Genomic DNA, 16,609 nt, shown 5'->3' with positions numbered 1-16,609 from the left:
ACTTAAAAGCAACTTAATCAATGATTTAAAAATCGACTTGGACTCTCTTTGAATCAAGTAATTTTTCACTAACAAACTCAAGTTTGAACTAGAAATCACAACTCGTTGAAACCAACTTAGTTAGAGTTTTAAAAACCGACTTGGACCCAGTGGATTTTTTAGAGACTAGTTTCACGGCTTGTGATTGTAGGGGTATCCGACTACAATCCCAAATAAAAATTAAAAAAAAAAAACAGCAAATAGAAAATCCCAGAAATCAAAGGTCAATCCTTGGAGCAGGTCAAATAAAAAAGTTAATAAAATTTTGCCACCATGAGAAGAAACGAAGACAGAATAAGAACTTTTCGGGTCGGGTCGGGTCGGGTAAATGATCCGAAAGTTGGGTGGTAGGTTGCTCTGCATATATTTATATTATTATTAAAAAGAAATATCAAAGTTTGAGGGGAGACGGAGAGAGAGAGAGATGGAGGAGAAGACGGAGAAGGTGAAGTCTGAGGCAGTTCAGATAATTGAAGCGTTTGAGGTTCTGCCTAAGCTCGTGGTTTTCGATCTCGATTACACTCTCTGGCCTTTCTACTGGTTCGTTCCTTAACCTAACCTAATTTAATTTATACTCTCCAATGATGAAATTATTGTGAATTGTTGTTGAAATTTCAGTGAGTGTCGATCGAAGCGCGAGATTCCTTCTCTGTATCCCCACGCCAAAGGCATATTGTTAGCTCTCAAAGAGAAAGGCATCGACATTGCCATCGCTTCTCGCTCGCCAACGGCAGACATCGCAACCGCTTTCCTCAACAAATTGAACCTCACCCCAATGTTCGTCTCACAGGTATGTCTTATTGGAGTTATAAGGTTGACTTGGTCGTAAAAGGAGAGGGAAAAGTCGTGGCTTCAATTCTCCTGTTAACAAAATAGTTATCTAGTGCTGTTCAATTCCAATTTCCATAGCATGCATTTATTTGAGTTCACTTGTGATTATTTGCTTTATTTCTTCAGGAAATATATTCCAGTTGGACACATAAAACCGATCATTTTCAGAGGATTCATTCGAGGACCAGTGTCCCCTTCAACTCCATGCTCTTTTTCGATGATGAGAATAGGAACATCCAAGCGGTAATACATACATACTTACTACTTACTTTTTTATCCATGAAAATTAAAGACGGTGTCAGAAGATTTACAATAATTCACGTATTACATACTCACACTCACACTTTTGATGTTAATTCGTTGGATCATCATAGGTGTCTAAAATGGGAGTAACTAGCATTTTGGTTGGAGATGGGGTAAACCTTGGGTCGTTAAGGGAAGGCCTTACACAATTCTCTCGAAACTGGAATGCGTCGCAGAAGAACAAGCAGAAATGGCTTTCCAAGTACTCCAACAAGTCAGATACTTCCAACCCCACTGCATGAAATTTAACATCCCATTGAATTTTCTCTATCTGGATTCTATTCAGAACCACAGTATTTTGTATCAGTCGTTTCCCTTAATGAAGCAAACTGGGAGAACTTGAATAGAAACCTGGTATTTCCAACAGCTATATACTTGAATATTCAATTGGAATTTTCTATGGATTTGATTCAGAAACTATTTAATGAACTTAAATAGAAGTCACAGCTTTCGTCCTGTTCCCTATTTGTGAGTGTTGTTATGCAGCATTAATGTTATTGGATAGTAAAATTCACTTTACCGGAAATTTTAGATGGTCAGATTTGTTCAGAAGTTAGATGATCTTCTGGAATGCAGAATTCGGCTTCTCTAGTCTTTGTGCCTTTCTTTCTTATCCTTTGCCTTTCGTTTATGCACCAAAATATACATTTTTTGGTACTATTAAATTTAAAATGTGCTAAAAGAAAGTTAATGCAACTTCTGCATAAATTATCAAAGAATTCAATCATTTAAAGAGACTTGCCCATGTGGCTAAAGAATCAGAAAGAACTTTTCCAACACTTTGTCAATAGTTTTGACCACTCACCTAATCCAAACGTCTCAGAAAGAAACGTGTGGCAATTACTGAAACAAGAAAATATACAGATATCGTCAATTACTTAAAACAACAGAATACGTCGTTTGCTAATGCAAATGTAAGATGTTTGATTTCCAGCTTGCTTGTGAAACGGGCAAACGGCCAACACCTGCATATTCCATAGAACTTCTCAGATGACTGATATCTTAAAAGTATAGCACCCAATAAAACCAGTTAAAACATGGCTTAATTAAATTTTGTATTCCTTATAATTTAGTTTATATGAAATTTTGATCCCCAAGTTTGTTTCTAACTAGCTGAAATCTCTTTATTGTTCTTTTTTTTTATATATAAAAAATCTTCAAATTCTCATTTTTTACTCATTTTTCATACTCAAATTTCACTGACTAAAATATCAAATTCTATCCAAAATAAAAGGATTTCTAATTTTTCTTCTTCTGTAAATCTTAATCTTTCATCCTACCAAATCCTTTTAATATTTTCAAATTCTCACTAAATTTCTAATTTCTAAACCTTTAAAATCATTCCATATCCTAAATTTTTCATAAGCCTCACAAATATTTCAATAAAAAAATGAGAATTTTTGGATGTTTTAGGTGAAAGAAAATTGATAAAAGGACTAAATTTACTTAATTTTAAAAATAGAAAAACTAATAAACTTGAAAAAAAATTGAACCAAAAATACAATTAAACCTATGGTCTTATGAAACAAATTAGCACCAACTTACACACAATTATGGGAAATTTTTGGGTGAATGAATTATCCACAAGGTAAATTCAGTTAATCAAGATCTGAATGTTAGCCCACAGTATTGTCTTCAATAGTGTTGTAACAGAATAGTAAATGGCTTTTCTATTATTGACAAGATGACGAGTAATAGGGCTTCGCTAAAAAAAAAAAAACAATGAGGTTCAGGGAAAAAATATTATAAGCTTCCTATCTGTAGCCAATTTATTACCTCCATTTTCAACTTATCTTGGTACACATTTTTTTCAATATAGTTTTGAGGGACGGTTCGCCTACATGTGCATTTAATGTCATCAACAATTGAAATGCCAATGCGAAGAGGAAATTGTTTCTGAACTTGTACCTTTTTGGCGTTTTCATCAGCAAGATCACAGATTCCTTTTTTGATCTACATATGCAAACTATTAACCTCTCTCAGTGGCGATCGCCCATCAAAATTTTCTTCAGTTTTTTTAGTTGTGGGAAGAAAAAGAAGACTATTTGCCCTATCTCTAGCAGACTCATGTGGATTGTCACAAACTACTGAACCCATTTCTATTTTATTTTCATCTTCAGAAGTATTCAACACCTCCCCCAACATCTCCGTCAATTGCATATCCCCACTAGACAACTCTCCAATTCTACCAAAGATGTCTTCAAATTGTGCCAACATATCTCCCCTTTCTGTCGATAAGTTCATGATGTCTTGCAGCAAATTTCCGTTCTCAAACTTGAGCTCTGTTATCATGAATTCCATGGTCTGCTGTTTATCTGTCAAATTTTCATTTTCAAACTTCATGGCTTCCAGTGATGCTTGAAGCTGCTCTGCTTCTTGTTTTAAATGGAAGATTGATTCTTCTGATTTCTCTATTCTCATGTTCCTTTCTTCAATTTCTAGCTTTGCCAGGTATTCTACATTTTTCAATGCGTCCCTAAGCACACTGACCTCGACCCACTTTTCCACTTGTTTTGAGAAGGAAAAGCACAGCGCACCTAACAAATCTTGCTCTGATGTTGTAGCTAGCCCCTGAAGGTGATCTATAGTTTGATCTTTCTTGTCTTTAATCTTCAAAAGAATTTCTTTCTCCTGCTTGAGGGCTTTCTCTGCATCCAGCTGTGCATGAATTGCATCTTTTAATTCTTTTTCCATGGATTCTTGCTTCAAGCATTTGACGGCTATATCTTTTTGAAGATCCTTTATGCAACATTCCCTCTCCTCTACAATTTGAATAAGACCCTTGTTCTCTTGCTTACATCTTTCTGCTTCCTTCATTTTCTCTGCATTGCAACTTTCCAATAAACCAATCTGCAGTAGTAGGTCTTCAGTTTTTCTCTCCTTATCCTTGAGAACACAGAGCAGGTTTTCATTGGCCTGGTTAAGGGCTTTCTCATTCTCAATATGTGATAGAAGGGAAGCTTCCATCTTTTTACTAGTTCCCTGAATTTCTTCATAGGAAACTTTGAGGGTTTCAGCAGTAGACTTCCAATCCTGTACTTCACGATCTAATCGAGATATTTCATCATTTTTACCGGCTATTTCATGTTCCAGCACTTCTAAAGCCTCAAATGCTGCACTTTTTTCATATTGTAGGGTGTATTCCATCTGCAGTAGTTGTTCTTCCAAGATTAGTTGACCCTCATATGATTCCTCAAGCTTTTTCTTTTTTTGTTTAAGCTCTTCCTCCAACAGAGAATGTTGTTGTGAAGCTTGTGTCATAGTTTTTAGAGACTTGTCTTTCACTCCCAATTGCTCTGTAGAAATTAGAAGCATATTTTCATTCTCTTTGACATCAAATGCTTTATAAGAGTCTTCCCTGCCCCTGAATGATTTGGAGTAAGTCTCAACAAGTACAGATTTAAAGATCAAGAGTCCCAAGCGATTCTCTTCAATGGCATAATAACAATTTTCCAATTCCATCTGAAGCTCTCTTATTTCTTGTTCTTTGTTGGCCAGTGTAGACTTGAAAGTAACAATATCTGCTTCCATCTTTGCCACTTGATCACCACATTGAGATTCTTTAGACTTGAGAATTGAGGCACAGTTTTTATGCACCTCTTCCAACCGTCTAAGCTTGTTGCGGAGCTTTGATGTCAATGAATTTGCTCCACCATTATTGATCTGAGCTTCCCTGAGTTCTTTAAGTAAATCTCCCAATTCCTTATTATCTTGTTCAAGTCGAACAATTTTACGTTCTAGTTCTCTCACCACCATCTCTTTCTCTCCTAGTGAGTTTCTCAGCTGTGCTATCTCATCATTTCTCAGAATGGTCAATTGTTGTATCTCTGACTTCTTTTCCTCACATTGACTGAAAACATTCTCAAAGCTAGATTTGAATTCAGAAAATTCAGCCTCCAGGAGTTTCCTCTTGCTCTCTTCATGAGCCAATGCATGGTTACACATCTCCAAACGTGATTGAAGTCCCTCCACATTTCTTGTTTGAGAATCCAAGCTAACCTGCAATGAAGACATTTCCTCAAGCAACACAGATCTCTCCTTGTCCCACTCCTCCTTGCTCAATCGTAACTCGACTTGAAGCTTTTCATGTGCTTCTTCGAGATGTTTAAACTGTTCATTCCTCCATTTAATCTTATCTTTCATGCTGATATTCTCTTCCTCCAGTTGCAGTATCACATCATCTCTCCGTTTCAGCATTGTAGCTTCCTGCGCTTTTTCCTCTGCTTCTGAACACTTCTTCTCTGCAGCCAACAAGAGTTCCTTAAGGCTAGAAACTTCTTTACTGCTGGCACAGGCATTCTGCTCCAGAGAATCATTTCTTGCTCTCACTTCATCTAAAGCCAACCCCAACTCTCTATTACTTTCCTCCAATTTGAGCAACCTGTCAGCAGAACTGACTTGGATCTTTTTATTCTCCGAACTCAAATGTGCAATGTGTGTTTCCTTTTCCTGCAAACTAGACTTGAGATCTTCTAGAATCTTCTTCAGTTCATGGATCTCCTCAGACTTGAGATCGAGCTCACGTGCCTGTACCTCAGCCAGCTTCTTAGTTTCTTGAAATTTGAGAAATTCTTCGGCACGATCTTTCTTCAAACCGTCGAAAAGTTGTGTTTTGAGTCGGCATTCAGCCTTGAGCTTCTCCACTTCTGCTTTGGCATCGTCTAACTCAGCATACACATTGTCCATTCTACTCTCACCCTTCCAACACAGAGTTTAACTCAGGAATGATATAATATAACAATAATAATAATATTACAATACATACGGACACAATGTTATTTCGATACAAGCATTAAGCCGTTAAATGCTCGAGCGCAAATCAAACTCAAACAACAAAAGATTTGATTTGAGAAATTAAAAGATGATTGAAGAATGGCAACTGTAGCAGATCTGAGAAATTATACATTCGTGGAATTGAAAAATATTCGTATTAATGAAACATAATCTAGGACATGCGATGTGTAGTGTAGCGAAGTGCGTTAAACAAATGTGAAGAGTATATTTTAGATTCGGTTAGGAGATTTACCTACCTGGTGCCGGGCGTTGTTGAGAAAGGGAACAAAAGACGCACACAAATCTGAATCTCATACGATTGCTTGAACTTATCAAGCAGTGACTGCGGCGGCAAGGACGCGCTCTTTTTCAATTTTGAATTTTCAAAGTTTGTTGAACTAAAATCATTTAAAATATAGAAATTAAAAATATCACTTTTAAATTATAAAGACTAAAAAAAATCAATTTTAAAACACAGGAATTAAAAAAGAATTAAAATGTAAAATATAGGAATAAAAAAACATTTTCAAACTATAGACTAAGAAGTTATGAATTGTGAAACTATATGGATCACATGAGTAATTAAACCTATCTAAAAAAAAATCGTTCTTAACATTTCTTGCTTTAATTTTGACTAAGCTCCTTTATTTTAAATTTTTAAAGTTAAAAGGTAGGTTTTCTACAAAATTAACAATGTTTGTTTTAATAAATAACAATTTTTGTTTTTAGTCTCTTAAAAAAATTGTGAGATTTGTATCTCATTATATCTTCTTATGCACCTTTGTTGATGCTTTTTTCAGTAAATAATAAAATTTTTTTAAAAAAAATCACTTTTTTATTTTTATTTGTTTGTTTCAGCTATTCAAAATAATCAGATTTTTTTTAAAAAAATTTGATTACAATTAAAAGCTATTTGAAACAACTTCTCATAGTATTAAGTACTTCTTTTGTTGCACTTCTATTCATAGTGTACCAAAAATAAGTATTTCTTTTGTTAAAAAAATGTTTTTTCTGAATATAAACAAACATGAATAATTTTTTCCACTTTTTTTTATAAAAAAAAATCTTCAAGAAATAATCATTAAATTATTTTACATCAGAATCACTTTTTTTTTTTAATTTGAAACAAATTGGACATTAACTCTATCATGGATATGTAACTTGCTGATATTTAACAAAATGACTAAAAAAAATACTAATATAAGATTCATAAGGAATCACTTTGCTAACAATTTTTTATTAGGGACTAAAAATCAAATATGATTCTAAGATCAGATAATAAAAATATATTTTAGCCTAAAAAATTCTATATCAAAATTTACTATTATCTTGCTTTTAGAATAAGAACATCCAAATATATAAAATTACTTCACTTTTAAAATCATTTTACTAAATTAAATTAATTCAAAATTAATTTTACAATCATTTATCCAAACACACTAAAAAATTTAATCTTGACACGGAGAAATAACTCAAAAAACTGTTATGTCCTGAAAGCATTACATTGATAATGGATCAAATAAATTGTGATACTTGATAATAATTAAATATGATCCCCAAACTAAATTTAATGAAGGGACAATGTAAGTCTTATGGTACAGTACATTAGTAAAGGACATATAAGAATGTCTTCGCTTATATGCAACACACATAATTTTTTTGAATGCCCTTTCATCACCTAGCTCGGTATTGCTCAATTATCCTCTCCTAATTTGGAGGAAAACTGGCTGCAATGGATGGGCAAGATCCTTATTATTTGCGGTGTCATTATTCCTGTGACCATGTGGATCACTTGGTGTTCTAAAAACAAGCTTGTTTTTTAGGAGAACCAGGACATCCTTACGTCTTGGGCCAGTAAGGTGCATACTTTACTGAAGTGTTTCTAGTGGTGATTTCATATTTTAGTTGAGATTATGAATTCTGTTTAGCGGCTAATTTCATACTATCTCAGCATCAAATTATAATTTTTAGCGACAGAAACTACTCTATCAAGTCATTCTTCAAAGAAGTTCACGAATATAAAGTGTTTATCTGAACATCGGTTATGATTGAATTCATTCTTAAGAATAGAAGTTGAAACATCATTTTGAATATTGCTTATACATATTTACTCAATAGGTCAATTTCTCCCCTTAAAGAATGTAATTCATTAGTTTAATTGAACGAACAATAGTAATCAACAACACTACCATAATCAGGTATTCATAGGTTGTTGCCTGTAGAGGTTTGTTCACTGTGTAATGAGACAATTTCAGCACTACTTTCAAAAGCTTCGAACCTATTCTGTTATAAGCAGTTGTTCAAGTTCTTCTCTACGCCGTTCCAACTCCTGTTGAGTGTCCATAGAAGCAAGTAAATTTTGTTGATCTTTCAGAAAAAGAAAAGAAATTACTATGGATTAAATGGAGATAGAAAGTCACAGAGAGATAATATTAGGAACTCTATCAGCCATTAAGAGTGAAAACAGAAGTCCATGCTATGAATCTTTATGCCAAATCTCCACGAAGGATGATGGAGAAAGGGGGCAAGAATACACAAACAAGGATAGTAGTATTCCAATCTGAGAACAATGGTGTTGGCAAAGAGAAGCAAACCTCAATTCGAAGATTATTGAAATAACAAGTAGGGTATAGTCCTGTAGATACAATCCTTTAAAGAAAAACAACAATAATCTATGATGTCTTTTCTCTATCAGGTGGATAGAAAAAGGTTGCAATAAAAGGGCATATAAAATGTTCCAGCATTTAAGTTTGCTCATAGTACAATGTTATGTTATTAATTGCTATTAAGGAAAGGCAAAAACTACAGATATGCATATGGAATGCAATCTAATCTAAGCCATATTACCTGAAGATCCTTTTCTGCTTGCTCTCTAGAGATCTCTTGCTTCTGGCGAGAACGTTTCAGTAAACCAACGCAAAGGATTCCCTTCAAATGGTAATACAATGGAACAGTAACTCTTAGAATATAGTACATAGAACCCTGTCCAAAGGTTTATCAAACAAAGGCAGTGGAAACTAAAATAGATAGCAAATCTTCCGGGAAATAAAATACACGGTATGCAAATTAAAACATTTTAGAATGATTTTTTGTAGTGAAAATGAAAAGTATTAAAACAAGGGTAAAGGCAAGATGATATAGAACCTGGTTTAATACAAATCATGCTCTTTAAAATATAAACCTCTGTCTGTCTGTCTGTCTGATGGTAAAACATTCACAGCACAATATTTTTGAAAAATCAATAGAAAAGTTATAAATTACAAAATGAACATAACTTCATATATATAAAATAAAGTAAACATCAAATCGTTTGTATTATCTATAAAGCATACCTACATTTTTGCATACACAACTAAAGAATTTAAGTCATGTCAAATTAGTTTGTCCTCTTCAACAATCTTACCGACACAACATAAATTGAGCCACAAGCAAGAAGCATATAGCACGCTATGCCCTGGAAAATTACAAGTTCTTTTCGCTCCCCACTATAGTCAGGGAATGCCCTAGTCATGACTGCTACACTGCAGAACAGAAAAAACCACGACTAAGAAACCAAACTACGAAGTTTATGCATCATAAATTCATAATGCGAACATAAAACAATTGCAATTCTACACTCTACAGTTATTGGAACACTAATTATAGGCAATAGTAGACAGCCAATTATGGTAATACAAGTGTTGTGAACTCAAAAACTTCTACCAGCTAAAACCCTATTGTGTAAGGAGAAATTAAGTAGTCCATAACCACTACGTGCCTATGATCCCAATCAATTTCTCTGTGACAAATACTCAAGTTTTTAATTTATGAGAGAGGATTAATAACACTTAATCATGTATCCTGTAGAGATTTGTAAAGATCATAATGGTCCTAAAGTACTTAATATTTTATTGTTGTGTAAGGTGTCACTGTTAAGGACTAAGAAGAAAACCAAGATAACCTAAGCAACAAGCAAAAGTAAGCATCATAAAGCGAAAACGTACAAAATCTGCAGCATACCCCTGCCAACCCAATACTCCAGAACCTGTAAAGCAATGCATGAAATCAGGTTCAAGGAAGTGAGAAAACGGACATTATTAGTTCAGTCAGCATCTACAATTCAATGGCTATAACTAATTAACCTTCCAGAACTTGATGATGAAGTTCCATTCCGTCTCAGCCAGAACCACGAAACACGCTAGGAAGACCGCGTAACACCGAAATATGCCATCGAAAATCTGAAGGACAGGACACAACAAAACACGCAACGAATATTGAATTAGAAAAGCCAATGACATTAACATTAGGTTTTAAAGAAAGAGAAATAGACAGAGGGATACATCGTACATCGGATTGGTGTTTGAAGGAGCGAATAGCAGAGAGGACGTTAACGGCGATGCAGAGAATGGCAGAGAGAACGACAACGAAGCTGAAGCATTTGCACAGCGACAAGAAAGGGTCTGGTCTCGTTGTTCTTAGGCTCAATCTTCTCGTGCTGGAACTTGAAGTTAGTTGAGGCACTGCCATGTTCTCTCCCTCACCTCCTCTACGCATTTTCACATAAGAAGAAACAAACTCTTTGTTATACAATTTTATTCATTCCTGTTTTTTCTTCTCTTTCACTCTTGTTGTTTTTTTCAATACCAACTGCGTGTATTACACTTTGCTTGCTTCTCCGGGATGGGATTCTTCACCTGCCATTCAACCCATGCATGCATTACGTGTCTGTCTTGTCCCCTTTCCACCACCCCGTCAAGGGTATATATAGCAATTATTTTTTTATGAGTTATATATACTGACACTATAAATTCAATTTTATACTATTATTTAATTATAAATTCTCATAATAAGTAAGAAAACAAAAAAAGACTAAAAATAAATACTAAAATAAAGTGAGATTCACATTTTTACATTTTATTTTAATTTACAATTTTCATTTCATTTTCTTTTCACACTCTAGGGAACGGTAGCTTCAATTTGAGTGTCAATAATACACAATACCTATATTTATTTTCAGGGTTGGTTAAGTTAGTCACATTCCACTGGTTTCATTCTCAATATATTTGCTTTTCTTTTATCGTTATATTTCTATCACGAAATTTTCCGTATCAAGAAACTAAATCAAGTCCCGAGTAATTTGAATAAAGTCGAATGATTCTATTGACAGACTGAAACTCTTGTTTAAAAAAAAAATAATTCCTTACTACTAATTATTATTTTTTTTTATCATATTAGTAAATTAATTTGGAAAACAATATCTTTTTTTTTTCAACAGAAAAAACCTGCAACACGTCCACACGCGCAAAGCTTGAGGCATGGACTACGGCCAAAACGATGAAAAAGAAAAAAGAGTCAATTTTAAAAGATTTAAATAAAATTAAAAAAAATGGGAATGATACATAGTTTCAGGAATTAAATGGATTATTTATTAGAGTAGAATTGTTTCAAGTTTTGAGTTCCTCTCAAATACAGTAACTAGTTTAGTTTATGATATCTCATGTATACGCCGTTTTAATCTCTGACCAAGTTAAGGTGGTGACACCTCATCGAAGCATGTAACAAAGTTCGTCCTTATCTTTTTTGTTGCTGAATCAAATTGTTTCTAGCCTCCCAACTTATTCACAGCCTCATGTTTATTTGTTTGGTCAGAACTCAGAACTGAAGCGCATTTCAATCACCAGAGAGAACAAGTGGTTCATCACAGCCACACGCAACCAACACACACGTTTTTTCTATTTCTGTATTTCATTTCACCTTTGTTGCTTAAACATGACATTGACACATCCATCCATGGCTTCCCTATCATCATCTCGAACCACAACACAGTTTAACTTACCAAACTCCAAATTGTGTTCCTCTCTTCCATTCTCATTCTCAACAAGACCCTCATTTCTTTTCTCTTCCCTCAACAAATTCTATTCCTACTCCAATTCTCTGCGCTGCTCTGCCTCCGTGGAAGACACCGAATGGGATTGGGAACGATGGCAAAACCATTTCCACGTGGTCGATGAACAAGAGCTTCTCCTCGACATTCTCAAGGTACACACACTACACTACCAAGTACAAATGTTGTTTTCAATTGTTTGTTTGAACAAAGATTGAATTATGTGTTATGTTGCTCTGACAAATGACAATGACATAACAGTCTCGCTTAGGTGATGCTCTGCGTTTGGAGGATTATGAAGATGCAGCTACACTTAAGGTGGCCATTGCCACTGTAGCTACCAAGGACACTGTTGGAACAGCCATATCTCATCTCAAGGTACCAGTTTTCACTCCCTTACTTTTTCTGCTTTCTCTTTGCATTCCTTTCGACTTGTTAGTTGTTACTTCCTTAGTTTCATCTAAAGTATTATTATGTGTCTCTTTAACATTTCAGAGGGCCATAGAGGAAGAGCGGTACAGTGATGCAGCTTTCTTGAGAGATGAAGCTGGCACTGGACTTGTGAGTTTTCATTGGGACTTAGTTAGGAGCTTACCATTACCAATAATAATATACTTTGACATCACATTCACATATGTTTTGCCTCTTGCAGGTGGGTTGGTGGGCTGGAATGTCAAAAGACATTAATGATCCACATGGTCTAATTATTCGCATAACTCCAGAGCACGGAAGATATGTAGCAAGGAGTTATAGTCCTAGGTAAGTTCTATTTCTTATGGATAAAAAGTGTGTAAGGAAATTTGGCTCTTTAATGAAAGGGAAAACTGATTTTGGGGAAGGAAGTGCCTACCACTTTAGCACCGTAATATTGAGGAATAATTTATCTGAATTTGTGAAAAATATTCAGGTGGTCATGCTATCTTATATGGCTTCTGGTGTTGACCCTTTCACCATAATTTTTCAGGCAACTTGCTACTTCTGCTGCTGGTGTTCCTCTATTTGAATTTTTTCTTACGAAGAATAAAAATGGTGAATTTAAGTCACAGGTATCTCTTCTCAACTGTTCCATTAATTTTTTTTTTCTGGGATCATTACAACATAAAAGCAGGCATTCATCTCAAGATGGATTGTTGTTGCTCACTGAAATTTTTTCTAGCTGAATATGAGTATGATGGTGCTAAGGATGATCTTCAGTAGACTGCTATACAAATTTTCTTTTAATAATTCTGTTGAAAAAAAAAATTAATTTTTATCGTATTCATTATGGCAGAAGAATCAGGGATTATATGCAAGAATGAAGATGAAGAATATTGTTTATGATCCAAAAATTTTGTTTCTTCATTGTTCCTACAATCTGATTTGTTATCATTAGATCTTTTACACAATCTGAATTGTAGGATTTTTCCAAGACATTGCTAGTTAAACTTAACAGTGAAAACTTAGGTGTTATGTTTCTAGCTGTGGCCTATTGGTTTCATCTTCCAGCTTGATTTGTTCGAGGCTCAGACTTTAAAACCAAACCATGCTTCACGGTTTACAAATTTCAGACACCTTACCAAGTGACAAGTCATTTATTTAAGAATGGCCTGAACCAATCCATAGTTCTTGTTTTAGTTTTGATTTAATCCACAATCTGTTGCTAACTTAATAGTACCTTTGATCTTATTAATTCTTATAATTTTCAGGTTGTGTACTTAAAGCGGAGAGAGGCTTTCCATACTCCCCCGACAACATCCTCTAAAGCGTTGGATGCTGCTGAGAGATTGAGATCAGTGGAGTCACCTGAAGATAGAAGTGAGCTAGTTGTTGGGAGTCCTGAAGATCCTGAGGTTGTTGATGATAGGAATGATAACTCTGATCCATCTGAGGCAATGCCTGGATTTCAGAATGTCTTGAAAGATACAATTCCTGGTGTAAAGATGAAGGTTTTGAAGGTCACAACTCCAGACAAGGTAGACAACGATACAATATCTAAGGTGATTGAGCAGATAACTGATGATGAAGGGAATGAAGATGAAGATTCAGATGAATGTGCTGGTAAGGACAATGAGACAGAAAATCCAGAACTGAGTGATATCAAAACTGAAACTGATGACGAGATTGAATTAAATTCTAGTGTGGAATCTTTTGAACGTGAAGAACAAAATAAAATTGCAGTCAAAGTTATCGTTGGTGGTCTTGTTCAGAAACTTCCCAGCAGTTTGACTACTAGAAATTTGCTTCGAGTTCCTGCTAAGCTGGAGAAAACCGGACAAGGTTCATTTTCCCTTACCTTTGAAAAGGTAGCCAATCAACAGGTTGGTCATGGCAAAGGGAAGCCTTCATCAGATAAATCAACAAAAATTCAACGCCAAAATAGTGTTGATGGTGTTATGGTTAATCTTGCTAAGTTGATTGGAAGGGGGAAGGTACCCTCGAAGGTTGGTCAAAGTTTATTATTTGATAATTGTTATGATCTTTTGCTGAGTAAAATAGAAACCTGTAAATTGTAGTGTTTGCAAAGGTTGGTCTCTTAGTTGAGTCTATCTGAAAGGTTGCTTATATGATAATGTTTTGCTTCAATCTTTTAGGTGCTGAAAGATTTGGGAGAATTAATAAGTCTTAGTCTTAGCCGGGCTTGGAACCATGAACGATTGTCAGGGTCAACAATGTTCAGTCGCATTGAAATACCAACTTCTTTAGATCCTTTAAATGGTGATATTTTAGAGAACTTGTCAATTTAAGTATTTTGAGGTGCTGAAGTTGTCTTCTCACTGTAGGACTTCAATCTGAGAGTATACTGAATTGCAAATGTTTTCATTTTCATCAGGTCTATACATTGGTGCACATGGGCTTTACTCCTCTGAAGTAATTCAACTGAGATGTAGATATGGCCAATGGCAAGAAGATGGTGGGCCTAAGGAGCCTTCTGATCTTGAGTTTTGTGAGTATGTGGAAGCTTTGAAATTGACTGGGGATTCTTATGTACCAGTTGGCCAGGTAATACTGTAAATTTATTTGATAGATTTTATAAACAACGTATCATATTTTTTTAGTTCTTATAACTAGGACAATGCATTGACCTCCATCATGCAAAATGACAAGTTAGATGCTAATTTGTCAAAAATTTGTGAACTAAGGAAATAATATTGTGAAATAAGAAAAACTGAATTCATGGTTTAGGGAACACTTTCACTTCTTTCCTTGTAATTTTCAGATCAAAGTGACTGTGCAAGTCTGACTCTGAATAGAGACACTATAGTGTGGGACTCCAGTACCCGTGTGACATAATAAGTCATGGTTCAGACTTCAATTTACTTAATTCACACTTTATTTCCCACTAATTTTAAAACATGCCTTTAACATACATGTTTGACACTAGTAATTAGAAATAATATGTGAACAAACAAAAACTTAAAATTACATACTTATTTTAATAGTATTAAACATTTCTTTCTAAATATAAAAGCAAAATTTGTTGCTTATTAAATTGATAAGTATATTTGGATAATTAGATACTTAAAAATAGAAATATCGACAGACACTCAAGTTGCACCTGCACTGTAAGATTTTTAAATTTTGATATTTTGGCACATTTTCAGTTTTCACTCTCAATTGCCTGGTGAATTGATGACTTAGGTCACATATCTTAGAGATTGAACATGAGATCAAATGACATCACTGTCATTTAATTTGTGAGAAGGTGTGAGAGCCATTTTGTGGTCTTCAATTGCAGAGTTTTGTTTCTGGACTTTAGTGCTGTAAGTTGGAAGTGTCTCATCGAAGGATTAAATATTTAAATGTACAATAGAGAAAAGTGCAACTACTACGTGTTAACTCCAAAATATTACTTTCAGTTAATGCAAGGTATAACCTATGCTGAGGGAAAATATTCAATGTATTCTGTTTGGTTGGTAAGCACCAACTTCAAGCTTGTTACTAGGATGAGAGAAAGTATTCAATGTATTTTGTTAGCAATTTTTCCTCTGGGAATTAACTAATCAATGCAGTATTGACCCAGGGTTTAATGTAAGCTAAAATATTTCTTTGTTGCAGTTAGGAATTTACATTCACTTTTTTTTTTGCTAATTTTGTTGTTATGCACTGTATTGTATACTTATTAATGTGTCATGTTCCTTCCTTAGGTAGCATTTCGAGCAAAAGTAGGAAAGAGGTATCAGCTTCCTCTTAAGGGAATAATTCCTAAAGAATTTGGAGTGGTAAGCAATGTGTTGAAAGACTCACGACAAGTAGTCATGGATAAAAATGGGATATGTTGAAGGTCCACGTTGACCAAAGATAGTACTAAGATAAACCCACATTCTAAGAGTTTTGATTAATGTTATGATGTTACTGTCATCACAGATTGCACGCTATAAAGGTCAAGGGAGGCTTGCAGAGCCAAGATTCGAGAATCCTCGATGGGTTGACGGTGAACTTGTGATTCTAGATGGAAAGGTTGTTATTGTTCAATCTTGTCTTATTGTTTTATCCTGGTATTTTTAATCTGGTTTGGAATCATCCTTTATTATTGTCGTGCAAATGGCTCTGATTGAAACATTCCGTATGTTGATTTGCAGTACATCAAAGCAGGTCTTGTTATTGGATTTATGTACTTGACCCCTGAGAATCCTTTTTTGGTCCTCTTCAATCGGCTGAGGCTTCAGAAATAGGGTTTTGCTGTACATATTGTAAATATTGTAAATTCTGTCTACTGATTTTGCAAGTTCTCCATATTTAAGATTTAATAAAAGCAGTTACTAATGATAATATGATATTGATCTTCTGCACAAAAAATTAATAAATTAATTTTCCCCTTTA

General features: G+C 34.6%; 4 protein-coding genes across 5 annotated transcripts; 2 read left to right on the top strand and 2 right to left on the bottom strand.

The window, feature by feature from the left end:
• The first annotated feature begins 432 nt into the window (after positions 1 to 432).
• On the top strand, positions 433 to 1,764 carry LOC100305763 (haloacid dehalogenase superfamily protein). The gene is made up of 4 exons (NM_001249427.2): positions 433 to 579; positions 658 to 829; positions 997 to 1,113; positions 1,245 to 1,764. Exons 1-4 carry the CDS (start codon positions 464 to 466, stop codon positions 1,413 to 1,415), a joined length of 576 nt encoding a protein of 191 aa, NP_001236356.1. The 5' UTR covers positions 433 to 463; the 3' UTR covers positions 1,416 to 1,764.
• Positions 1,765 to 1,879: 115 nt separating this feature from the next.
• Positions 1,880 to 6,333, bottom strand: LOC100817897 (uncharacterized protein At4g38062). 2 transcript variants are annotated; one of them, XM_006594604.4, is made up of 3 exons: positions 6,200 to 6,333; positions 3,082 to 5,871; positions 1,880 to 2,138 (listed from the first exon to the last, which is right to left on the bottom strand). In XM_006594604.4, the coding sequence occupies exon 2, from the start codon at positions 5,857 to 5,859 to the stop codon at positions 3,127 to 3,129; it is 2,733 nt and encodes a 910-aa protein (XP_006594667.1). In that variant the 5' UTR covers positions 5,860 to 5,871; positions 6,200 to 6,333; the 3' UTR covers positions 1,880 to 2,138; positions 3,082 to 3,126. The 2 variants fall into 2 exon arrangements, with proteins under 2 accessions (XP_006594667.1, XP_003541784.1); XM_003541736.5 differs by having other exon boundaries at positions 6,204 to 6,333.
• A 1,634-nt stretch (positions 6,334 to 7,967) lies between these two features.
• LOC100809358 (uncharacterized) lies at positions 7,968 to 10,648 on the bottom strand. The gene is made up of 6 exons (XM_003543090.5): positions 10,273 to 10,648; positions 10,068 to 10,163; positions 9,930 to 9,970; positions 9,350 to 9,467; positions 8,794 to 8,874; positions 7,968 to 8,275 (listed from the first exon to the last, which is right to left on the bottom strand). The coding sequence occupies exons 1-6, from the start codon at positions 10,477 to 10,479 to the stop codon at positions 8,225 to 8,227; spliced, it is 594 nt and encodes a 197-aa protein (XP_003543138.1). The 5' UTR covers positions 10,480 to 10,648; the 3' UTR covers positions 7,968 to 8,224.
• An 823-nt stretch (positions 10,649 to 11,471) lies between these two features.
• Positions 11,472 to 16,558, top strand: LOC100817365 (protein EXECUTER 1, chloroplastic). The gene is made up of 12 exons (XM_003541735.5): positions 11,472 to 11,488; positions 11,575 to 11,964; positions 12,071 to 12,187; positions 12,305 to 12,370; positions 12,462 to 12,568; positions 12,774 to 12,855; positions 13,495 to 14,229; positions 14,380 to 14,503; positions 14,619 to 14,788; positions 15,934 to 16,008; positions 16,154 to 16,246; positions 16,369 to 16,558. The coding sequence occupies exons 2-12, from the start codon at positions 11,695 to 11,697 to the stop codon at positions 16,459 to 16,461; spliced, it is 1,932 nt and encodes a 643-aa protein (XP_003541783.2). The 5' UTR covers positions 11,472 to 11,488; positions 11,575 to 11,694; the 3' UTR covers positions 16,462 to 16,558.
• Positions 16,559 to 16,609: the final 51 nt, after the last annotated feature.

Source organism: Glycine max, chromosome 13 (genome assembly GCF_000004515.6).
Source record: "Glycine max cultivar Williams 82 chromosome 13, Glycine_max_v4.0, whole genome shotgun sequence".
Classification (NCBI taxonomy): Eukaryota; Viridiplantae; Streptophyta; class Magnoliopsida; order Fabales; family Fabaceae; genus Glycine; species Glycine max.
This window is presented reverse-complemented; position numbering and strand designations above follow the sequence as displayed.